At 41.8% G+C, this 26,600-nt stretch overlaps 1 protein-coding gene across 2 annotated transcripts in view; it reads left to right on the top strand.

The window, feature by feature from the left end:
- Window positions 1–26,600, top strand: part of SRFBP1 (serum response factor binding protein 1) — a 44,385-nt gene that overhangs the window by 16,043 nt on the left and 1,742 nt on the right. For both annotated transcript variants that reach the window (XM_083464607.1, XM_083464608.1), the window contains exons 2-6: window positions 4,082–4,170; window positions 5,209–5,281; window positions 17,427–17,498; window positions 23,052–23,133; window positions 24,796–25,528. In XM_083464607.1, the coding sequence (XP_083320733.1) occupies window positions 4,082–4,170; window positions 5,209–5,281; window positions 17,427–17,498; window positions 23,052–23,133; window positions 24,796–25,528 (1,049 nt within the window). The remainder of the gene's footprint in view (window positions 1–4,081; window positions 4,171–5,208; window positions 5,282–17,426; window positions 17,499–23,051; window positions 23,134–24,795; window positions 25,529–26,600) is intronic.

Genomic DNA, 26,600 nt, shown 5'->3' with positions numbered 1-26,600 from the left:
GACTCCTTTTCCCCCCAACCTTAAATAAGAGGTCAGGCTGATGGTTTGGAATTGGCTGTTACACTTATACTTCCCACTACCAAACAAATAGGAAGTGTCTACAGAGTCGGAATTTGAATAATAAACTACCCCTCCCATAGCAAGTAATATTAATAAATATTTTCTCAGGTCTTAGGGTAGGAAATAGTGACATTTTACTTGTTTTTTATTTAATTTCTAGCCTGCTCTTCCAAGGACAGCAAGCAATACAGTTTGCAATTTAAGGCAATGCAATTTAAAATAAAAACATTTAGAGCATCTAAAAACATTTGAAAGCAATACAATTTAAAATAAAAGCTATTTTTAGAAATGTAGACCATCTAAAAACATTTTAGAGCAATCACGTATCTTCATAGTTGCTAATTTCAAGGTTGCCATGGTCAGTAGTATCTCATCCAATACCTGGCTAGAAATAGATTTTTTTTTTTCTCCCTCTCCTGAGGGAGGCAGAAGCAGCTCGCCAGGGAGGGCATTCCACAAATGGAAGCAGCCCCTTACCCAGTCCCTGGTCAATGCCAACTGGGCAGCAGCTACAGGTAGCACTACCAACTGGGCCTCCTACACCCGGAGGTCTCAGGGCGGTTCACAGGAAAAAATCAGAATATAAAACCACAAAATGGCTGCAGAGCCAGGATAAACTAAAAAGTAAGGTGCGAGACTGGCTACATTATGCTCAAATTCAAGAGGTTTTTAAAATGGATAAAAAGGTTGGTTTCCAGGTGGAAAAATCGAAATTGGAAACGGAATTGCTAGAACCAAAGACTAAGGTACTTTCGAGAATGTATAACTTGCTGCTTAAATGGAATACACAGGATGAAACAGTTAAATCTGCTATGATAAAATGGGCACAGGATGTTGGACATAATATTATGTCTGAGGACTGGGAAAGGTTATGGAACACCGGTATGAAGTTTACGGCATGTACTGCTCTGAAAGAGAACATTATGAAAATGGTATACCGGTGGTACATGACCCCAGTCAAACTAGCTAAGATATACCACCTGTCTGACAATAAATGCTGGAAATGCAAGGAGGCAGAAGGGACATTTTTTCACCTCTGGTGGACCTGCCCGAAAGTGAAGGCCTTCTGGGAAATGATATACAATGAACTGAAAAAGGTATTTAAATATACCTTTCCCAAGAAACCGGAGGCCTTCCTTCTGGGCATGGTGGACCGGAAGGTGTTAAAAAAGGATAGAACCTTGTTTATGTATACAACCACAGCAGCAAGAATTCTTATCGCAAAGCACTGGAAGACACAAGATTTACCCACACTGGAGGACTGGCAGACGCAGATGATGGACTATATGGAATTAGCCGAAATGACTGGCAGAATCGGAGATCTGAGCGAAGAAAAAGTTGCGGAGGACTGGAAAAAATTCAAGGACTATCTACAAAAGTATTATAAGTTGTCTGAATGTTAAAAATGTGCACGACTAGGAAATGTTATGCTCTTGCAACTTAATTAGGTAAATGACAAAGTAAGACATAATAGAGGAAAACAAGATAAATTTGAAACAAATATATTATGTTTATTATAAAGGTACTAAAATTGAACCACAATTTATTTTGAAATTGGTTACATAATAAATAGAAAGGTACAGTAAGTTCAGAAATAAGGTAACAAATTGCTGATAATGTGAGGTTAAAGAATGCAATGCTGGGAGGACGTGAGGAGGTCCACAGGAGAGTAACTTCTGGAAAGATAATATGTAACTTAATTTTCTTCTTCTTTTCTTCTATCTTTTCTCCTTTCTTCTTTTTTTATTTCTACTTTTTATATCCGTTTATTTATAAAAAATGTTTCTTGTTTACTGTTTCGTAACAGATGTTGTGAACTAATGGAAAAGAAACGCAATAAAAACTTCCTTAAAAAAAAAGAATATAAAACCACAAAATGTATAATAAAAATAAAAACAACAACCCAGTAACCCTGCAACACACACAAAACCACATTTTAAAAGGGCGTAAGATGTCAATCAAAGTAAGCCAAGGCCCGGTTAAAAAGGAATGTTTTTGCCTGGTGCCTAAAGGTGTATAATGAAGGCGCCAGGCAAACTTCGCTGGGGAGAGCATTCCACAGACGGGGAGCCACTGCAGAGAAGGCCCGTTCTTGTGTTGCTACCTTCCGGACCTCTTGCTTGCATTTGTAGCTGATACTGTAGTGCGGGAAACTTTGTTGTACTACTAGCTCCCCACCCCTCAGACCGTTGTAGCGTAAATCCCTCACTTCTGTCCTTGTTAACAAATGACCCTATAACTCTATTGAAAACAGGTGCCACTTTCAAAGTGGCATTTTTTACTTCATTGGATATTTCATTGTGGTCATATAATAAATGGGAAGTCGTTTGACATTATTTGACTATCAGTTAACTGATGTACCAGTTTTCTGAAAGCCACTTGCTTCTCACAGAGGCCTTCCCTATCTTCCCGGAGAAAGATAGAAATGAGCTCCTTGTTCTGCTTCTCCCTACAGAATTGGCACCAGCAGCTCTCCAGGCAAGTAAATAGAAATATGGAGTAAGCTGAAAGGGCTACTTTAAAATGTGTTCCAAGTTCCTTTCTAGCGTTGAGTCTGTGAGGTAGGCTTCAAAAAACACCGTTATATCCAAATCGGCTTTGATCATAGTGGAATTAAATTAGATACACACACGCATTCGCACATTGCCACATAGCAGCTTTTCACTGAGTTGGATCCAAACTTACGTTTTTGTGAATGGAAGAGCTTCCATCTGTGTACTTTTGATCCAGCAGAGGGCTCCTATTAATGGAAGGGGGGGAGAGGCAGTATTTACCAATCCTCCTTACCTCGAGGGTGTGAGGCACTATAGGAGAAATTGGCATGTCACCTCCGTTCATCCATCAGTGAGTACAAAGTCTAGATCTGGTGGTGTTCTCTGGTTAGAATTTAGTGTTCATATACAGTCGTACCTTGAAAGCCAAACAGAATCCGTTCCAGAAGTCCGTTTGACTTCCAAAACATTCAGTAACCAAGGCTCAGCTTCTGATTGGCTGCAGGAGCTTCCTGCAGACAATCGGAAACTGCGCCGGACGTTCGGCTCCCAAAGAAGTTCAAAAACCGGAACACTCACTTCCGGCTTTCGATTGTTCGGGAGCTGAAATGTTAAGCAACTAAAGCCATTCAAGATCTAAGGTACGACTACCACATTTCAGGTTCTCAAAGCAATTGACATGACCTCAACTATGGCACCATTGTAAGAGAGGCTAGTGTTGCTATTTTTGGTTATTAAACATACTTTAAATAACTTGGGTAGGCTAGCATTCTATTTTTAACTTTGGGGTGTGGTGATTTCTGTCTTATTTATATGGGTTGCTTTTTTTAAGGCGTTAACCCAGACTTTGTGCTTCATTTTGTTTTGTTTTTTACCTATTTATTGCATGCTGACCTCATGTTGTAGGACATCATGGAAGTGCTGTAGGAATTTATAGGGTTGCCTAGAAATGTTTGATCTAAGATAAAATTTGGGTTCTTCTTGAATGTCAGTGCCCATTTAGTCCATTCACTGCACCAGAAAACAGTCTATTTCTCTGTGAAATTGAATTTGAAAGAGTGTTTTACCGAAGAATGAGTCAGGTTTGCATTAACATCATCTTAAATTAAAACATTCATGTGGTTAACTGAAGGAAGTCTTGTTCTGTAGAAGGCTTAGAAGAAAGTACAGGTGTTTTGTGGTAGTGTGAGTACATAAATGAACATGTAACACAAATAAGCTGTCTTCACCTATAGCCAAGCCTAGGTCTAAGAAAATTAAACATGACTGCATAGGAATGTCCTGGCTATTTCATGGCTTGTTTCTTTTCAGAACTCAGACATGTTTTGAGACTTGGTTTGTTCCTCAACTGGCTGGCTGTTTTTGGAAGCAGTTTTGACTTTTAGCAGAAAAACTGAATTCAGTCTTTTGTTAAGCAAGGGAGCTAACTATGCTCAAAGCTGTTTGTAAACTTTTGAGTGTTTATTCAGAATATGCTATTGATGGTTGTTGTTTTTTTACAACGCATTTTCTTTCCCCCGAAAAAACAGGTTGTGAAGATGAGAAAAGAAGTGAGGAAAGTCAGAGTGCTGACAATTCGCAAACTAACTAGACATATTGCAAAACTGAAGGCAAAAAAGTAAGCTTAACAATTATTCTTTTTATGGTTTTCTGCAGTCCCAGGGCAACTGGTAGTAGGAGCTGAGGGCTCTTTCTAGCAGGAAAGTGGGAAGCAACCCCTTGCCCCTGCCCCTCTCTGGCCAAAAAATATCCCTCTTGCAATGATGACTTATTTCTTCCTGCAGCCTCCCCAGTAGTTCCAAGTCTCCACATTCTTTCATTTTCTATAACGTGTTTTGGAGTTTCCAGGTCACTTTGGTAGCTAAGCCAATGCACTGTCCAAGCCTGGAATCATGGTTAAGGAATCTCCTCCTTAACCAGGGGCATAGTGTGGGGAAGGCCAGGGCGGCCGTGGCCCTGGGCACAGATTTTTGAAGGGGCATGACGAGGGGGCGCACCCAGGGGTCCTCATCAAGTTCGGAGCAGTGAGAAGGCAAGCCAAGCTGCACCTGGTCCAGGCCTTGCGGGCTGGGGCAGCAGCGCCTCCTCCTCCTTGTGGCTGGCGAAGGGCCACCAGTGTGTGCCCCAACCCTGAGCCGGCCAGGAGGGAGGAAGGCGGAGGGCACCACCACCAAGAAGAGAGCCGTCTTCTCCTTTACCAACAGGGCACCTCAGCCCTCAGGTCTATCCTCAAATGGCAGCTTTGAACCTCTTTCTTCCTCCCCTCCCCTTGCTTCACCTCACTTGCTGCCGACTCAGACTGCCGTGGCTCAGTTGGCGGTGAGGGCTTGGGCTGGCATGGCTGCCTCTCTCTCCCTCACACACAGACACCCCGGGTGCCAGCAGCCCATGCTACACCACTGTCCTGTAGGCAAGCTAAGTCAGACCTTGGATTAGCTGCCATTCTGCACTCATATGATGTGCAAACCATTCCACTATGCTCCCAGTGCAACTTTTGCATTTCCTAACCGTGGATAAGAGATTGCAAAAAAGAAAAGGGGAAAAAAGAACTGCACCAGGCCTTGGTAACTATTACCATGAATTATTTTATAGTGAATAATAACGGAACATAACATATGTAGTATTGCAATATTATTTAAATACCTTCCTCTTTCAGGGGCACGGAAGATGCAGTATTGAAAAACCATAAACGTGCAGAGAGGTTACTGGAAGAAATTCATGCCATGAAGGTAACGCTATGCATATGCCTTTGGATATCTAGTCTAAAAACTGCTTAAATTACAAACATCTGTACAGGTCTTTTTTTAAAAAAAAAATCCACTTCAAATAAATTTGTTTCAGATTTTGTATGGACTAGTTTTGGCTGTAAATAGAACATATGGGAGAGCAACAGACCACAAACGTGGTGGGAGACTATTTTTAAATTTATATTTTACTTTTTATTGGTGTAACTGTCAAGGTGCTAGACTAATTTGACTTGTACGTGTTGCCAAGCTAAACTAGCATTTGTTTCCAACAGACCAGTGTGCCTCAATTTTTAATTCCTGAACTGAATGATGACTGTTAAGTGCCTCTGCTGCTCAGAAATGCGGTGGACATTTTGGTGGTTGACATCATAGTTCCTAGTCTTCCCACTTGCCAACTCCTTACATTTTTCTGCAATGCTGTCACTGCTCTAATGTGCAAAGCAGTAACTGACAAAATGGATTGAAACCAAAGTATTTTTTTCTCTTCTGAAGCCAGGGTATTCATTAGCATTTGCAAGGCTCTTTTACTTCTCTTACACTGACATGCTGAGCCAGTAAATGTCTGGCAGGCTTTTGAATAACAGGTCTTTTTTGTAGCAATGAATAGCTTAATTACGGTCTCTTTTCTTCGTACAATATTTATAATTTTAAACGTCAAAGTGCAAGACTGGTCTTTCAAATTAGCCATAAGATTAAGCTGCAGGAATGCTGTTTTGCCCTGCTAATGAATGCATAGTTTACTGTTCTAAACAGGTGAGCTATAGTAATTTTACACAATATGCTGGTTCTTGGAAGTATTTAAGAACTCATTATTAATGAAAAGTAGATTAAACAGCTTCCACTTTGGTGCCTATAGAATTGCCTTAAAATGTATACAACAGTTTTCAAAGCACATAGCAAAAGAAGAAGAAGATAACTTTAAAAGAGGGGAAATAAGGAAATGTTATTTTAAGTCTCTCTGAGACAGGCTACAGCCAAAAAAACAAAATAATAGCAGAACTGGGTTGGATCCAGAATTTTGCTTAGCAGAGTTTCACTGGCACTGGAAGGAAGAAGTGATTTTAGTTTATTTGTCCTTTTCTCCGACAACCCCTACACCTCCTGAAAACTGCTCCATAGGGTTGGAGACCTGCAGGAGCTCTAGAGACAGCATGGCAAAAGGGGAAGTCAGTGGAAATCCTTTTCCATTCCTCTGGACAGAACCAGAACCCAATGCCTTCTATGAATGAACTCTTCCACTGAAGAAATAGCCACTCTGGATCCAACTCTTTGTCTTTTAGCTTTCTTGCCCTTTCTTCATTCCATCAAAAATGAAGGCATTTTGGTATCTGTGGAATTGCAGGACACAGCTATGTTTTCGGACAAGGAAACGGACTTGCATTACAGAAACTTGACGGTGTGTTTTAGGTATCCAGCTCCCTGCAGAAACCAGAAATACTGATTACTTGTGCCATTAATATAGCTATTCCGATTCCCTTCAAGTTCACTAGAAAACTCCCTGTATAGGAATTTGGGCATGTTGCTGTCCCTGAAAGGGGTCAAGCCTTTGAAACTTTGAAGCACTCCTAAAGTGAACCGTTGCAAGCTTGCATTTGGAGCAGTTGCAGAATGCTTAGAGGACACACACAAAGCAGCCCTTGCCAAGATTGTCAACCTCCTTTCCCTGCTCCAAGGTCTGGAAACTTTCCTTGGCGAAAGGAGGGAAAGTGGCTGAGGCATTGAGTGCGCCTTGGGCTCCTCAGGTTGTCTTCTCCTGCTGTTGATGGGACTGAGACTACCAGACCCAAAGTGCCCTAAAAGGCTTCTTTGTTTGTGGAAATTATGTGTAAAGTTTGTTTCCTACCAGTATTCTTGGACTTGGAGTCCAGTATCATCCCTGGCAGGAAAACACTCTCTGCCGTGGCCTGTGAAGCATCCAGTTCTGCTGTCGTCTTCTTGTGCCTATAATGCATTTCAGAGTTTGGGGGCAGTTCACGGGATTGAAGGGATTGCTTGCTTCGATCCTGGTTGCAAACATTCAAGCAGAGGCTCTCACATTTTACAATGAACTTTGCCCGAAAGATTCTATAACTCCTACTGTCAAGCTCAGGCATAGGCAAACTCGGGCCCTCCAGATGTTTGGGACTACAGTTCCCATCATCCCTGACCACTAGTCCTGTTAGCTAGGGATGATGGGAATTGTAGTCCCAAACATCTGGAGGGCCCGAGTTTGCCTATGCCTGGTCATGCTTTTCTCTAGGTGAAGTTCATTATGTTTGTACCTCTTTCATATGTAAACATGAAGTTTCTTTGCGAAACAGATTTCGAAATGGATTCAGGGGCAAAAACAGCTTCAGCTTGGAAAAAAAACCCATTTCTATTTTGCAGCGTAACTTGCATTATATAAAATTTGAAATACAGACCGCTGTGTGTCGAGCACTCTTAATTTCATGTCATGTTGGGCTGTGAGTTTACCTGTTTTTTTATTTTAATGTAAAATACTTTTGGGGGTTAAAACATTCTGCTTGGTGCTAACAGTTACATATGAAGAATTGTTCAGTAGTCACTGTGTATGGTACCCAATAAAATTTAGGCACTTGCGCTTGAAAAATGAATACCAGCCAGAGGATGGTATGTATTTGATGGAACTTGAGAAGTCCTGTCACTAACTGTTAAAAAGATTAAAGTTTTTCTCTATGGCAGGTTTGTTCTTATTACATCAGTGTGGTCTGGTCCAAGGGGCTTTCCCCCTTGATATTTGCACTTTATATTTATTAAAAGAGGACTAATAGGCATTTGTAGTAATCAGATGATTCAGAAATCCCAAACATTCCAAACTCAAAAGCTAGAAATATCCTCTTTGCAGGCAAACAACATTGGTTAAAAATTCTAGCTACGTGGATGAAAAAACTGGGTTAATTGTTTGCAGGAGTTCTTGAAGCTATTGGAACAGAAAACTGTTTTTAGATTCTTCAGGCTTCATTTTGCCAGAACTGTATAAAACATTTATTTTAAAATACAGGAAAGAGACAAAGAACGCTATGAACCTTGCTAGTTCTTCCTCTGTACGTGATTTATTTTATGGATGTCCAAACTGGACATATAAGATGTATTTGTAGAAAAAGAGGGTGGATTACAATAATACTATTATTTGGCCTTCTATGATTCAATTTATCCTATTTCACAAAATATTTATATCACATGACATGTTACAAGTTTTTATGTAAACCCATGTCACTGTTCTGAAATGAGCATTCTGGGCCAGTGTAACAGAGCTGAGGTGATGCCCAGCTAATCCCTACTCACGGTAGACCCATTGAAATCAGTGGACTTATATTACTTAAGTTCATTGATTTCCATGGATCTGCTGATATTGTGTATTAGTTGAATGTTGCCTATGATCCGCAAACCCTAATTAAGAAATTGGGAACTTGCCATAAGATTCCATGGTCCTGGCAAGGAACAAATTCCCTCTTCCTGCCTTAACAGCAGTTAAGGCGCACATCAGTATCAACACAGCTGACCATTAAAGCTAAATAAATTTCAAGAATAATCTGCCTCCTATGGTTCAAAGTTAGGTATGAATTTGTCTGCAAATACAGTGGTACCTTGGTTCTCAAACACCTTGATACTCAAACAACTTGGAACCCAAACACTGCAAACCCGGAAGTAAGTGTTCCAGTTTATGAACTTTTTTCCGGAAGCTGAACGTGCTCTGTTTTGATTATTCTTCCGTTTTGAGTAACACATCTGTCGGTTTTGAGTGCCACACTTCCATTTTGAGTGTTATGCTGAGGTCTATCTGGTTTTGCTATTTATTTTGGGTTTTTGTTTTTGCTGCTTTTTTGTGACTGTGTGGAACCCAGTTCAGCTACTGATTGATTGTGTGGCTGCAGTACATTGTTCATTGCTTTTATTTTATGCATCAGTGGTCTCGTTAGATAGTAAAATTCATGTTAAATTGCTGTTTTAGGGGTTGTTTCTAAAAGTCTGGAATGGCTTAATCCATTTTGCATTACTTTCTATGGAAAAGCTTGCTTTGGTTTTGGAACGGACTTCCGGAACGGATTAAGTTTGAGAACCAAGGTAGCACTGTATGGACCTTATAGATATAAACAGTTTTCTAGATCAATTTGTATATTTGTTTGTGTATCAGCAATAGTTCTTTGGCATTGTTTGAGTGTATTTCTTCAAAGTGTGGTGGCAAATGACAGCGCATTGATCAAGTTGCCCTGTTCATTAGCTACACCTTGGATAATAGTTTTATTTTCGCCACAGAGGAAGTGGGAAAATCCTTCAACAGGATGAAAATGGAACTGAGCTATTATATCCAGCTCTGACCAGCAGGGTAAAGGTAAAGGACCCTGACAGTTAAGTTTAGTCGTTAACGACTCTGGGGTTGCGGCTCTCATCTTGCTTTCAGGCCGAGGGAGCCTACATTTGTCCGCTCTGCAGACAGTATTTCCGGGTCACATGGCCAGCATGACTAAGCTGCTTCTGGTGCAACAGAACACCAAAACCAGAGCAGCACACGGAAACGCTGTTTACCTTCCCACCAGAGTGATACCTATTTATCTACTTGTACTTTTTGGCGTGCTTTCAAACTGCTAGGTTGGCAGGAGCTGAGTCAGTTCGTTATCATTAATTTCTGAAATAATCACAACACATCATTTAACAAAACTGGATATATCTTCTCACATACTCTTTCATCCTCAAGTCGTTTGTTCTTCCGTAAGAGAATAAAGTCTTTAGGGATCAGCTGCCAGACAGGTGTAGTAAATTATGTTGAAAATGCTATCAGTCAGAGTGCTATTCGAGGATGACAGGTACAAACACATAAGAATAATACGATGACTGTTTGGGGATAGTACCTGAAGAAAAATACCCAAAGAGGCAAGGCCACCCTTGGCATTGAACCGAGGTGTGATCACTCACTCCTTGTTCTGTTCGTTGTCTCCACTCCCATCAATTTACTGCCTCCAGGACTGCCTTCCCCCACCAGCAACCTGTTAATCTTAAAAAGGAGGCATTGTACGTATTCAGTAAACAAAGTACTGCCTTGCTTTCACAATACAGTGGTACCTTGGGTCTCGAACTTAATCTGTTCCGGGAGCCCATTTGACTCCCGAAATGGTTTCAAAAACCAAGGCATGGCTTCCTTCACTCAATCGGAAGCCATATTGGACATTCACCTTCCGAAAAATGTTCGCAAACTGGAACACAAACTTCTGGGTTTGCAGCGTTAAGGAGCCAATTTGTTGGGGAGCCAAGCTGTATAGTTTCCTTGCAACTCCCTTCCGCACTTTAGAATGGCTGCAGTTGTACATGTATGCATGTTCACTTTTTGTGCCTATAATGTGATGCATGCAAGACAAAGAGATGGAAGAGAGTTGCATTTTTTAAAAAAATGTTTCTGGAATGAGTTGCAAGCTTGGGGGGGGGTGTATTCGCGTGCTTCTCTCCTCCCAGCGAGATTCATACATTCCTAGCATGAAGGCACTTCCTTCTGCTGTGTGAAGTTGCCACAAGTAGCCTTTTTTCTATATGTGTGCTGCTGTAGCAGGGTGGCAAATTATAAGCAGATTAGAATGGCTATGGCAGCTTGAACTTTTGCTTTGGAAGAGTATTAATATCACACGAGAAGAACAAATGGCTTCAAGATGAAATTTTTATGCGCCACATTGTCTCTTCTGAAGTCAGTTCAAGGAGCAGGGTCATAAATAATGTTTGTTTTTCTTAATTATTGGGTAATGACAGCCAATACAATCCAAAACAGCTTAATGGCTTGCCTTGTGCCCAGAATGGAATTTTAAAAATCTGCTCTGTGTTCCGACTACTTTTGCTGCTGTTCTCTTCTCTCTGCTTGAATCTCAATCATTTTAAGCATTCTTGCGATTGTTTTTCAATGCCTGTGCCATGTTGGTAAATATGATTGCAAGAAAATGGCTTCATTTATATATTTTAATAAGTAGTTCTTGAACTTGAATTCTAAATTTGCTACCAAGTGGAGTTTAGAGTTTGCCTGAAGAATTTATAAAGCAAAAAAGGAGATAGAACTATGTACTGCTGGGTTTTCAAGCAAAGGATTTTTTCTACTTTACTTTTACAAAGTAGCATGAATATTTCATAGAATGTACTTGTAAGAGCAGTGGCTAGCTAAATTACAGTTATACCTATGCCGGTGAAATACTGTAACATTTAAATTTTAGGACTTCCAACTGTAATACCATTTTCTGCCAGAAAGGGTTTTAGTGGACTGTTCAAGTTCTAGGTCATGATGAGTATAGATTGGCTTTACCTGCAGCCAATCGGAAGCCACGGAAGTCCTGTTGGACATTCGGGTTCCAAAGAACGTTCGCAAACCAGAACACTCACTTCCGGGTTTGCAGCATTCGGGAGCCAAAATGTCTAAGTACCAAGGTGTTCAGGATCCAAGGTACAACTGTATTTGAAAATTAAAGAGAAAACTGCTTATGGTGATAGTTACTACCTAAGTAAGGTAAAGGTAAAGGGGCCCCTGACCATTAGGTCCAGTCGTGACCGACTCTGGGGTTGCGGCGCTCATTTTGCTTTATTGGCCGAGGGAGCCGGCGTTTGTCCACAGACAGCTTCCAGAGGTCATGTGGCCAGCATGACTAAGCCACTTCTGGCAAACCAGAGCAGCACATAGAAACGCCATTTACCTTCCCACCTGAGTGCTACCTATTTATCTACTTGCACTTTGTGCTTTTGAACTGCTAGGTTGGCAGAAGCTGGGACCGAACAACGGGAGCTCACCCCATCGTGGGGATTCGAACCGCTGACCTTCTGATCATCCAGTCCTAGGCTCTGTGGTTTAACCCACAGCGCCACCCACGTCCCACCTACCTAAGTACATGCCCACATATCAAAACTAGGAAAGCTTGTTCTTGCTTTAATCCTGATATTGCTTATAATTGAAATTTGATTTTGACTTTGGGGGAGGTGATGTGGAACACATTTCAAGGAAAAATTAGAGGATACTATCCCAAGCGAATGCTGACATACACAACTGAAGAATTGCTAAGGAAATGGAATGTTCAAACATTGCAATTTTGGTTTTTGTGATTGCCCCACTGAATGATGTTATGACCCAGCTTTTTCCTTTTGTCCAACTTGGTTTTTGTAGCATCGATAACCAAAATACTTTCTGCAGTAGCTTGCAAAGAGCAGTTTGGAGAGCGACTGCTTTTTAAATCACCACAAAATTACGGTCTTGCAAACGAATGTTTTCATCCTAGAGGAAAGACGGTTAATTATATTTCCTTTATGTGACTACTGACTTGAATGGGAACCATGGGGCTGAAACCGTTCCTCTAGTTACACTGTCTAAAATGCTCATATCATAGTTTCCAGTTTAAACTTTAAGCTGAAGTCATTGCTTCCATTTTGTCTTGGAAGCCTTTTAAAATCATGAAAATAAGTTTAGGAACATGTCACTGCATTTGAAAAGTTAACTGTGCCAACACTTTTGTACTTATCTGAATCGTATCTCACTGATTTCGTTGGTGCTTTTCCCAAATTCAACAACAACAACAACAATGACATTTTAATACAGTCATAGACCAGCATAAGGAAAGAGGGGTACAATCATTTAAAATCATATAAAATCTAAAAAACTAAACACTGAAAGGAGTTAAAACAGAATATATATATAAAAGTCCAAAAGAAGCTAAGAACGTCTAAAAGAAGGGTTAAGAACATCAGACAAGAGTGAAAGAGTGCAAAAGGCTAGTATATATAAGACCACAGATATCAGTCTACAGTGCACTCCAAGTAAGTATGCACAGAATTACAGTCTTAAATCTATATGTGAACCAGTTGAGTTTAGTTTAAAAGGAGTTTAGTTGAGTTTAGTTTAAAAGGAAGCATTATCCAAAGGGGTTATTTTAGGGATTCTAAGGGCATATGCATGCCCAAGGCCTTTTTGTATAATTTTAACATACCTTTGTTCTTGTTAGCAACTGCATTTAACAACTGCATTAGTTGTTGGTTTTGAAGAAATGCTAGTTCAATTCTGAAGGTTGCAGCCAGGTAAGACTTGCTGAAATGAATGAACCAAAGATAGTCATTAATTTCAGTGGGGCTACTCTGAGTAACATTGAATACAACCTCCAGTTTTTTTTAAAGGAATTAAGTTTATTTGGATTCTTGTCGTTAATTGGAATGGTATTGTAGTGAGTGGGGATTCCTAGCAGCAGGAGATAAATTTGTGTCGATTTAGTACATTGAAATAATGCCATTGTTATTGGTAAAAATACCAGTGCATGAGTTTACTTCAAGATTGAATTTCGTCTTAAATTTTATGTACTTGTAGACTATTTTATATTTTATGAAACTTTGATAAATAACAGCTCTTGTCAACAGAGCAAAGTGTCTTAGCAACCTGCCCACATCTGTCTACTTTGTGTGTAAAGATATTTGTGGGTTTCTTTTCTTTACACCTGTAGACTAAGATTTCCCTGTGCCATAGGGTTGCATTCCTTACCACAGGAGTGGGAAAACTCCACTGGGCAGCCCTAACCAGTGTGGTGTAGTGGTTAAGAGCGGTAGTCACGTAATCTGGGTAACCGGGTTCGCGTCTCCGCTCCTCCACATGCAGCTGCTGGGTGACCTTGGGCCAGTCACACTTCTATGAAGTCTCTCAGCCCCACTCACCTCACAGAGTGTTTGTTGTGGGGGGAGGAAGGAAAAGGAGAATGTTAGCCGCTTTGAGACTCCTGAAGGGGAGTGAAAGGGGAGTGAAAGGCGGGATATCAAATCCAAACTCTTCTTCTTCTTCTTCATCATGAGCCCCATTTGGTCTGTGAGGTAGTTTTCTCCAAACCACTCCACCCTATACTTAATGTCCTTTGTGACATCATCTGCAGGACAGGTAGTGACAAAACTGCCAAGGAGCAGTCAGTAGCCTTAAGGTGCCCTTCACAAGGCTGCCGATCAGCCTGTCAAGAACTCTGTAGCATAGCTAGCCCCTGCCAAAAGTGGGGCTTGAAGTCATTGCCAGTCAGTTGTAAGGTACCTAATTTAATCTGGCTAAGATGGTTGTACCGTGGAGTTCCTGATGGAGAACTCAGTGTCGCAGCTGCCCCTGTTGAAAACACGGCTTGAGGTCCGCTGCCACCAGCTGATCGACACTGACTTCAACCCCTAGAGATTGGTTGTGTGCTCCTTGAATTCCAGCCACCAAGGAAAGATTGTGATGTCGGGGGATGTGCAAGTGGGCATCCCTTCTGGACATGGGGGGAACCCTGGATCTAGCTCACCAGCTAGAAAAGGTCCCACCTTGCCTTATGCATTCTGTCACTACTTGCCTAAGCTGGTCATTCTCATTTTACAGAGAAGCTTGGAAACATAACCAGAGAGATTGTGACTTGGTTCAGCCGGCTCTGTTGGAGTTGTGATTTTAGGCCAGCTCCACTGCACAACTTTATCAGTTACACGCTATTTCCGTGCCATCACACAAGATGCACGCTCAATGCTTCTTTGTTAATTCAGTGTTGGCCTTAAATATGAACTTGGAGATACAGCCGTACCTTAGAAGTCGAATGGAATCCGTTCTGGAAGTTTGCAACAGACGTTTGGGTTCCAAAGAACGTTTGCAAGCCAGAAGAATCACTTCCGGGTTTGCGTCGTTCAGGACCCAAAACGTTTGACTCGCAAGTCGTTCGAGATCCAAGGTAGGGCTGTAGTGGGTATCAAGTTCAAATTAACTGATGATTCTTCCTTTAGGTTAGGTGGAGGTGGTGTTAGAACTTCTTGTGGGTGAAATTTATTGTAAAGCTAGTAAGTGGGGTGGGTGTGTTTTCCCTCCGAAGGCATGAGGATGTTTTTCCCCAGTTGGCACCAAAACTTCAAATGACATTCCCATCTGCAAAACCTGGTGTGAATTTGACCACAGTAGCTATCAGACGGCTGGAACTTTCATCACCTTGCTATGACCAAAAGGGGAAAAAATCCCCTTGCTTTTTTTAAATTTGCAATTCCAGATGTGATGTGTTACTCGCATTTCTTACCAACAACCAGACAATAAACAACAAGTTTTAAAATAGAATACTGGAACGAAAGTCACAAACTGAATTAGCCTAAGCCATTCTCCATATTGTAGCATATTGTGGAAGAATTAAGAACATTTTAAATGATACTCAGTGAACTGCATGTTCAATCCACTGCTCAATCCTTTACTTGAATTGTGTCTTGTATATAGTTGCCAAGATACAGAAGTACAGTGGTACCTCAGGTTAAGTACTTAATTCGTTCTGGAGGTCCGCACTTAACCTGAAACTGTTCTTAACCGGAAGCACCACTTTAGCTAATGGGGCCTCCTGCCGCTGCCGTGCCGCCGGAGCACAAATTCTGTTCTCATCCTGAAGCAAAGTTCTTAACCTGAAGCACTATTTCTGGGTTAGCGGAGTCTGTAACCTGAAGCGTATGTAACCTGAGGTACCACTGTACATTAGGGTACCATAGGAGACAACTCCCAGGGGCTGTGGGGGTTTTGACCCCCACAATTAAATATTTAGGGGTGGACCCCCACAAAGTTGATGGGCATTCCCATTCAAATGGTGTGTGTGCACTGTATCATGTGATCGATTATGCAGGGTGGAGCTTACCTGCCCCCTCCCCATATTTTATTCAGGTTGGCACCCCTGCATTGTACAGAACATCACTAAAGAATGTAATGCCTTATGTCGGTTAGAAATCACTTACATTTCCAGGGTAACCCGAAGTGGAAGCTGTGTGGATTGTTTTTTCTGAATATAGACAATTCAAATGCAGATTCTAATTTTGAATTTCATATCCAGTGGTACCTTGGTTCTTGAACGTAATCCGTTCCAGAAGTCCATTTGACTTCCGAAAAGTTTGAAAACCAAGGCACTACTTCTGATTGGCGCCAATGCCCAAGGAAACAATAGCCGACAGCCACATCAGATGTTTGGCTGCCGAAAAACATTCAGAAACCGGAACACTTACCGTATTTTTTGCCCCATAGGACGCACTTTTTCCCCTCCAAAAATGAAGGGGAAATGTGTGTGCATCTTATGGAGCGAATGCAGGCTTTCACTGAAGCCTGGAGAGCGAGAGGCGCCGGTGCGCACCGACCCCTCTCACTCTCCAGGCTTCAGGAAGCTATCCGCAAGCCTCGCGCGCCCGGCGGGAGGTCCCGCCGGGTGCGCGAGGCTTGGGGCCGCAGCCCGGAGCACAGGGCGCGCTCCGGAACTCGCCCCGTGCTTCGGGCAGATCTCCACAAGCCTCGCACACCAGGCGGGAGGTCCCGCCGGGCGTGCAAGGCTTGCAGGCAGCAGCCTGTTCTGGGGGCTGGGGTCGGGGGAAGCTCGGGCTTCCCCCGTGCCAGCCCCGCGCCTGGGAGGTAAATAATTTTTCCCCCTTTATTTCCCCCCCACAAAAATCTAGGTGCGTCCTATGGGGCGAAAAATACAGTACTTCCGGATTTTTGGCATGTGGGAGCCAAAATGGTTCAAGAACCAAGGTTCCACTGTATTTTCTAAATAAGAATGCATACTACCTGTTAAACCAGCTGCTGTTACTCTGTATTGTAACTCTACCTCATAACTGTACATTGTATCTCTACCTAGTGTAGCCATTTACAGATCACCACCAAAAGAAGGGGGAATTGCAACAAAATAAGGCTATTGTTGCCAATGTACTCCGAAAGAAAACTGTACAGGAGGTGGAGAACTGTAAATGTGGTTGAAATTTGGGGACATTGTTTACTGCACTATGCAGCTGGCGTTATCCTAGAAGGGCTGTGTTATAGGTCAACTTGTGTGCATGTGGTGGATTTGTTTTATTTTATTAACATACAAAATCAAGCATAAAACAAAACCATCACAGAAAACAGATATGAAATATCAAAGCAGAAACAAGGAGGCCAGAGACATCAGTAATGCCTTCCAGATTTCCAGATTTTTGGTATAATAGAATTACAACGAGTCTATATATTTAAAAAAATTTCAACACCATTAACATAGATATCTCTTATTTTTCAAGAGGAATGAGCTGCATTTCCAGTTAGATTTTAATCTAAATTAGATTTTAATCCTGTTTTGCCAAAAAGGGGAAATGAAAGCCTTTGGCTAACTCTATTTCTCTCTCTCTTTTCCCCCCACAGGAGATAAAGCTTGACCACGTTACCAAATTAGCACTCGAAAGAGAAATTAATTTTGAGATTGTTTGCAAAAAGGTAGGATTCTTTGTAAATTTGTGTTAAGTCATCGTGTAAACATGCTTGCGGGAAGGAAACCACTTTCGACCTGAGCAAATATATTTACAGTGGTACCTTGTGTTACATACTTAATCCGTTCCAGAGGTCCGTTCGTAACCGGTACGAGGCACGCTTTCAGTAATGGTGCCTCCCGCTGCTGCTGCGCCTCTGCACTCGCATCCCGTGGCACAGTTCGCAACAAGGGGCATCTAATTCCAGGTTAGCGGAGCGCATAACCCGAAGCTTTCGTAAGGGGGACGGTACGTAACACAAGGTACCACTGTAGAGCCATCCCAAAGGTTTGTCACAGGGTTTCATGTTATGTTGGTACTCATGGCATATGTCATTGTAGATCCTTCAGAACACTTTTCTAATGTTCTGACTTTTCAACAACAAAGGCATGTGCAGATGCCTGCTTTGGTCATGATGGATGCCTTGATGAGATATCTACTCTCAGTTGCAAATGTCTCTGTCCTTCATTTTTTTCCCGTGCTCTGCAAGTTTAGAAGGGAAAAACTCCATACATAGATCTCATGGAGATACTTTACAGGTGTCTATTTAGATTGTCAGCACTTTTGCTTTTGAGGTGGGAGGTGAGCTGGGGGATATGACTCTAGATGTTTTGTAAGCACCTCACAGCTGATCTGCATTGTCCTATTTTAGTTGTAAACTAGCATTATCTCAACAGATGCCAAAATAAATTGTATTTCAAATCTCATCTCTGGTGCAGTTGATTACATAGGTTTTAGGTGCAGTTGTCTATCCAGGAAAGAGGGCAAAAGTTGCTGGCTGGCATTTTGAGATACATTTTGCAGATTTTATATGGGTGACATTCAGCCCTGTCAGACACTTTGCACAATGGACTTCTGTTCAGACAATTGGGGTTCTCTCTTCTCCCTGAAGCCCTTCATATGTCCCCAAAATCTGCTGCAGAGGCTTGGGGGAAATCCCATTTGTTCCTTTGGAGAAGAAGTCCCATCATGTTAGCTGGTGTGACATTGGACCTTGCTCATTTATTTTTTCAGGGATTGTTTTTTTCCAGGGGGAAAAAAAGATTTGGCTGCAAATTGATCATTTGCAATGAAAACCTTTGTGTTGTAGGTTTGTCATTGCTTGAAATGGTCAACATTTGTTTTAAAAATTGTATATTTCTTTTGGTCAGTGGATAACTTAATAGCAAGGATATCTTATCGCAGGATGGAGCAATTTATTTATTATTGAGATCCATCTTGTTAGTTAATGGATATAGTTAGAAAGAGGCAAACTTCTTGTGCCTGCCGGTGTCCAGCTTACAGCTGTCTTTGAAAGGGGGAGTTCTCAGATTTCTACCAATGCCCTAGCTTTCCTTTCAAACTTTGCCAAAGCAGAATGAGCCGATGTAGGCAGATTTGCTTACTCTGTGTAATATAATTTAAGCATGTAATGTGAGTTTCTTTGGCGGAATTTCTGTTTCTAGCAAAACCACAACATACATACAATTCACCAATATGGTAGTTTAGGGTTTGTTGTGATCTCTTTTTGTTGTCGTTGGTTGATGTTTTAAAAGGAAAAACCAATTTATTAATACAAGATACAGGAAGCAATGGCATTTCTCCTTTCGGTGCTGCTCACTGCATTTTGTTTTGGCCACCACATTTTAACTAGTATACATAACATTAAAAGGAAGTGGAAATTATTTTCAACGCTTGGGGAAGATGAAGAATTAGAACGTAGAATCGAGTATGTTTAGGTGGAACAGCGGATTGTGGTCAACCTAGCACAAAGTTGACCACAATGTTCTCCACTCTCCTACCCCATGTGCCCCCTAAATCTGTTCTGGGAGTTCCCTCAAGCCCTCAGAGCAGATTTCGGGATGGTTTAGGGCATGTCCTGGGGGAGAGGAGGAACCCCATTGTGCTAGTGCATCAAATATTTGTGGGGTGGGGAGTCTGCTTTAGAGAAGTACACAAAGGAAGAGTTTCTCTCATGTGCCCCTCAGTAATGGGGAACCTGTGGCCCACAGGCCTTATTAAGTGGGCCAGGTTTCTCTGTTTGGGTCGTGAGGCCGTTTCAGCTAAGTCACACCCACCTGTACTATACCTGACGTCACAGATATATGAAATAAGGTACAGAGCAGGGAATGGGGCTTGTCAGCACCAGCAATCTATACTGCTCAACACTCAGCTGTGCACTGGGCTTTAGAAGTTGCAAAACACTGACAATCAGCTTATCGGCAGTGCCTGCAAAGTACCGTTCTTCAGCCGTGTGGTTTGATTTGAGACCACACAGACAAAGGGAAACAGGTCATCTGATGTTATTGTGGTATCAGGTGACTGGCAGGTGGATGGTTCCACCCACCTGTCAGACACGGCACCTGGTGGAGAGGAGAGAAGACTCCAGCCCACAGACCAGACCTAGTTCTCCCACCCTTACAAGGAGACCGTTTCTCCATCATCAAAAGTGTATAAAAGGCAAGAGTTTTCTTGGCCCAGATGTGGAACAGTCTGCCTCGGCCATCACTTTTTTTGTACTTTTTTTGAAGATGGGTGACAATAGGTCTTCCCCCCAATATATATGCGCCAATAGATTGTCAGTTATTTGGGACTCAGTATAACTCTGGCAAGCTTTTATAGCTAATGATTGAATAGTATTTTACTGGTAATACTGTAACTGTGTTCTTTGTGAGCCATTTATACACTTCAAAAATAAATTAATAATTAAAAAAAATACTTAAGCAATGAATGCATGGGAAAGCCCGTTGCTTTTATGCAGTGTGCATTACAGCCACTTGAAATTTATTGATTCAGAAGTTTTGGAATCCAAATCATGATGTTTCTCTGCTGGCTCAAGGCCATTCACTTTGAAAACGTTATGTTTCCTTCATGCTAATTATACATTTATGTTGCTTGATAGAAGATGCTTGCATTTGTTACGACATTAATAACAGAACACATAATTACTTGCTTGGATTTTTAACATTCTTTGCCTTGTTTAAAAATTCTGTGTGCAGTCCTTAAGCCAAGAAGAAACAAACTTCTGTGAAATCTCTGCTGTCGTTTTTAGCTAAATAAGTCTTGGTATTTGCTGGTGACATCTTATACTTAATGTGTACTTTGTAGGAAGTGAGTGTTTGGGATTCTGTCAATATGCATCTCATCCTAAAGTCAAAAGATACATGTGGTGAGCAGGTGTCATTGCTTTTGTGATCTGCACATCTTCAGGGCCAGACCTTATACTAAGATATCCCAAATTACTGCAGTGGGGTAGCCCTGTTAGTCTCTTGCTGCAAAAAACAATTAAACCCCAGTCTGTTGTAGCCCCTTAAAGGCCCTTATGGCATTATCTTCTGTGAATTCAAACCCACCTTGTCAGATCACTCTGCTCAGTAGGGCTTTTCTAGTAGGTTAAAAGGCTGCTCAGAGTTCTCTGGACATGAATGCATTAAGAAGCAAGTTTAATGTTTCTTCATAAGGCACAAGATAAGATACCCTAGGAATAACCTTTATAGAGCCTGAACAGTCCCCTGATTCTGTCTGAAATGGAATTGACTGTGGGTGTTTAAAAACCACTGTTTCCTGATAAATTTCCATGGCAAACAGATCCTAACTTCAAACACAAATGGTTGTGGTTACTCTTAAGAACATTGGCGATGTGGGAATGTTTCATGAAGGTGTAAGATTTGTCTCCCTGTGACTAACTCTGTTCCTGTAATGCAGATGATTCAGCCTTGTGGTCTTCAAATGATTTGTACGTTTGAACTATGTTCTTAAATATTTTCACAGCCTTAAGAATTTGTTGTCTAGCTTAACGTCTCCTCGGTGCCAAAGGTACACTGTCTGCCCGGTGATTTTGGCTTTTGAACGGAAATGAACTAGCTCAAAAACGGTTTCAAGAGTTAATATCCAGTCCTGGTGCCCGACAGTGTATTTTTTCCTGTTGGTCTACCTCTAAACACTGTGCAAAAGCATAATGGATAGTTTCCATGTGTACTATAGCCTGCCAAATGGCTTTCCCCATCGCATAGATTATTTCTTCACCACCAGGAGCCTGGAGAAAATTTCAGTGAGAACAATCCATTTAATGGGGTTTTCTGTGGCCACCATACAGAACAGCTGCTACAAATAAGCTGTTTAATGGAGCTTTGCAATGGCAATGCAATTCTGAGACCCTGAGAATCCTGAGAAATGAAGGGTCCCCTCCGCTCCTGGCTACAGAGGAAGTGAGTTCAGTTCCTAAATCAACGTCTTACGAATTTTGTCTCATACACTAGTCCAAAATCCTGCCTCATTGTTGAGTCTCCTACTGATGCAAGGCATGCACTTCACATAAGGAGTATGGGCAGCAGAGATCTGGATGAGATCAGTGGCTACAGTCACTGTGGGAAAGACTTTAAAATATTTTTGTTTTGTTTGGCATTTTAACCTCTATGAATAAGCAAGCCTAGGATAACTGTTATCCACTATGCAAATGACTTTTTATTTTATTTTACATTTTTAATGCTATAGCATCAGGGGAAACTTTTAAGCTAAGATTGAGAAGTGAAAAAGTAATGCAGCCTATACATACAGTGGAACCTCTACTTACGAACCTATACGTACAGTGGAACCTCTAGTTCCGGAGGTCCATCCGTAAGTCGAACCAGGTCCCTTATAGAAGCGCTGTTGGGCGCAGGCGCATTTGGCGGCAGTGCGCTTTTGCACAGGCGCAAATCGCAGCAAACCCGGTATTTACTTCCAGGTTTGCTGCGGTCGCAACTTGGATCAGGCCCAAGTAGAGGCGGTCATAAGTAGAGGTTCTACTGTATTGACTTTGGAATAAGCCCCAATCAACTTGGTGGAATGTCCTTCTGAGCAAACATACAGAGCATCAGCTTTTCACTCGATTCATCTTTCCATGCAGTCCTGTATCTGCTCATCAGAAGCACATCTTACTGAGTTCCATAGGATTTAGGATTGCAGCATATATGTACTATAATCTGCATACCTTGGATGCTTCGAAAGACTTGGGTCAATTTTTTTGGCATAGTGTCATGGGCATTCTTATGGGAAAATACAACTGCTACCATCTTTTGCCAGGGTTTTATGTGCAGAAAAATACTAGTAAGCTATAAAAATGTGGACGTCACATTGTATGTTTAGCGACCCTTTCCCTCTCAGCTGTAACTATAAATGGGAGGAAATTGAATTTGTTGTAAAATGAAGGATTTTAGTGTTTTCCATTCGTGCATGAACTAAAGGTATTCGGTACTCACACAGAAGCTATGACTGCTCTTTGGTCACGAGAAAGTGTTTCCTAATCCTGCAGGTTGGCAAAAGTAAGTTAGATTCATTTTTAGAAATACAGATTCTAGCTGTTCCTAAGTCTCTGAAGATAATAGTATTTGATCTTCAGAAATGCCGACTAGGGTGTAGTTTGGTGTAATACCACTGCCATTGGTAACCTTTCAAGCCCCTTATTACAGCATATACAGATTTAATCTTGATAGGGTTGATTTTCTTTTTCTCCTTTTTGTTTTGTCACTCATCAAGATGCTTCACCATTTTTCTAATACAGCCTAACTCTACAGTAAGAGAAAGAGCCGTTGCTAGATTGACAACACACCCACTACTGAAGACAAAAATTGCCAATATTAAAGGTAAGCCAAAATTTGCCCAGCTAATCTTCGTACACTGGAGCATGTACAGTTTTAATAATAATAATAATAATAATAATAATAATAATAATAATATCAATATCATTGTCTTAAGCTGCAGTGTGTCTAGGCATTGATGACCTTCTCAAACTGAGTATTTGCAATAGTCGAGTAAGCTAAATGTATTGTATTCTGTGTACCTGAAATAATGGGGGGAGGGATCTCAAAAGCAGTGAATCTACAGAAGCCTAGCACGTTCATAAGACAAATGTTTCTGGGTGTGTCTTAAGATTTTCAGGGCTATTCTATAACCATGTGCACTATTGCACGTATGTATTGTTACTCATACCAGCAAGTTGAGGGGTTACGCTGACTCATAATTACCACTCTTGCTATTTCCATAGTTGCTAAACTAGTGAAATTAAACAATGATTCAGGAGGTTCTGGTAGAACAATGAATACATACTGTTAAAGCAAGACATGTGCAGTTCAGTTTTTATTTAAAGGCTTTAAGAATGAGACCTTGATGAACTGCTTAAGTCTGTGTGTGATTGAAAGTAATTTCACTATGCTCAGTAGGGCCTGTGACTAAGTAAGTGTGTCTACTTTTGCAGCCAATGTTTCTTGGTAATTTATGAGAAAGTCCCATTGAATTTAATGAGAGACTTGGGGCCATCCCATGGCATAATTGTCACGGGGAACCATTGAGTAAAAAGTCCAAACACTCCTGCAGTCCTATACTCCTGACTACCTTTCCAGTGCCTCTTGGTGCATGGTTCAGTGAACTGGATGTAGAATCCAAATTGTGTGGGTGAGAAGGCTTCCTATGTCCTATAGCAGACATAGGACTCAGCTAGACGGGTAAAGAAAAAGTGATTTATATGTGTTGGATGTGCCATATAACATTGTGCCACCAGATGGCGATGTGGAGCCCCGTTTTTCTCTACCTGCTTTCCCTGTTTAAATTTACAACGCTTTAAACGCTTCTTCGATGTGTCTAGATCCAGGCTTAGTAGTAGGTATGACTTTGGGCACACTTGTAAAGGTGTTGGTCGGATGCCTTATACTTGATTTAAACATATTCCTCTAGAAAACTGCCTTCCCTAGCACAGACCCTGTCTGGGCCATGTATTCTCTACCCCCATCGTTCTGCCTGGACACTGAGGTCCAGCTCCGAGGGCCTTCTGGCGGTTCCCTCAATGCGAGAAGTGAGGTTACAGGGAACCAGGCAGAGGGCCTTCTTGGTAGTGGTGCCTGCCCTGTGGAATGCCCTCCCATCAGATGTCAAGGAAATAAACAACTATCTGACTTTTAGAAGACATCTGAAGCCAGCCCTGTTTAGGGAAGATTTTAATGTTTAATGCTGCATTGTTTTTAACATTCTGTTGGGAGCCGCCCAGAGTGGCTGGGGAAACCAACCAGATGGATGGGGTATAAATAATAAATTACTATTATTATTATTATTATTCCCTTCCTGCTACCAGAGACGCTCTTCACATGAGGTGACACAAAGAAAAATAATTTTTTTCTACCACTCCACTATGGGGCCCCACTCCAGCACCCTCCACAAAGAAACGAGTTTGCTTTAGAACCCCTTTTATCATTTCTGTGTTTGTATTTTTACCATTTATTCTGCATTATTTAAAAAAAATTGCTTTTTTTAAGCTGCTGTAAAAGCCTTCAAAGATGCGAGACAGAAGCCAGCAGGACCCATTTCTTCAGAAGAGCATAAATCGGAAGAACAACTTACCAAACAATCTGCGCTAACCCAGCATTCCAGTAGCAGTCTACATAAGAAAACAATTAAACAAGCTGGAAACCAAGACAAAATAAAGGTGAAAGAGAAGCCAGGCTCTGACATGAGAAAAGAACAAATTTGTGTGAGAGAGAAGCTGAAAATGGCAGACGGTGAGGAAATATGCCTGTTGGATGATGTTACAGTGCAGGCTGCAGAGCATCATAAATTAGCTCCTCAGGCTCAAGCAGAAAAGTCAGTATATTCCGAAGTTACAAAATGTTTGGATGACCTCCTGAGTAGAACAGAAGTTGATGCACCTGATAGAGTGACAAGTGAGGAAGCTGGAATGGAGAAGGAATACTTTGATGACAGCACTGAAGAAAGATTCTATAATCAGTCTTCTGGCTCTGATGAAAATGATAGCGATGATGACTTCTTCATTGGCAAAGTAAAGAGAACGAAGAAAAAGAAGGGAGCAGCTGATATTTCATTACCTACAGACCAGAAAGGCAAATGTATCCAGCTCAAAAAGGGCTCGCGGTCTGACACAGCCCAGGACACAGACACAAAAGGCAAAAATCAAAGCTCAAAATCAATGAAGCTAGAATCCATGTTTTATTCTTCACTGTCAGACACAAATAAGTCCAAATCAGTGAAAAGGTAAGCCATCAAAACCCTCAATCTAGTTTGCAACCGTTTTGGACAAATGTTTTCACCCTTCAAGTGGCTTACACGCTGTGAGAAGTCTTTGCATGTTTTCTGACTAGCCTCCTCTGTTGAGTCAATTTTTGCATTAGACTTTCCCTAGAGGAGCTACCCATGGGACGCAGGTGGCGCTGTGGGTTAAACCACAGAGCCTAGAACTTGCCGATCAGAAGGTAGGCAGTTCGAATCCCCGCGACGGGGTGAGCTCCTGTTGCTCGGTCCCTGCTCCTGCCAACCTAGCAGTTCGAAAGCACGTCGAAGTGCAAGTAGATAAATAGGTACCACTCCAGCGGGAAGGTAAACGGCGTTTTCATGCGCTGCTCTGGTTTGCCAGAAGCGGCTTAGTCATGCTGGCCACATGACCCAGAAGCTGTACACTAGCTCCCTCGGCCAGTAAAGCAGGATGAGCGCCGCAACCCCAGAGTCAGTCACGACTGGACCTAATGGTCAGGGGTCCCTTTACCTTTACCTTTACCATTGTCAGAGTCAATAGCTTTAAGGAAGTCGTGGAAACTGAGACTGAGAAACGATGAGACCGTGAGCTTGGCTTGGCTATCAAACCCCATTTATGCAGAGCAGGGGCAAGGAAAAAATTGGCCCAATTGAGTGAAATTCTTAACTTCCTCAACTCCGTAGACCAACTGACAAGTGGGCAGGGTCACTGCTTGTCAATCATCTGATGTAAAAATGATGCCCAGTGAATAAAGTTGGCCTTACATAGGTGGGGACAGAGAAGTCCCCATGCAGGAATGAACTCTCACTCATCAGCATATAGAAAAGGGGGTTCAATGCGACTTTCTTCAAGGAAAGCAGCCACATCTCTGCCTGCCCTCCACGTCGTGTCGCATATGATGTCAGGTGTGGAGTAGATGGGTGTGGTTTGGAGAAAGTTGCCTTGTGGGTAAATGGGGAGGTCTGGCTGGCCATATTTGGCCCATGGCCAGAGGTTCCCGCCCCAGATATAGATAATTCTCAGGTCTAATTATGTGCTTTAGGTTTCACAGATATCACATGTTTGTTGCACTCA

This window comes from Podarcis liolepis, assembly GCF_965112155.1.
Source record: "Podarcis liolepis genome assembly, chromosome: 11".
Classification (NCBI taxonomy): domain Eukaryota; kingdom Metazoa; phylum Chordata; class Lepidosauria; order Squamata; family Lacertidae; genus Podarcis; species Podarcis liolepis.
This window is presented reverse-complemented; position numbering and strand designations above follow the sequence as displayed.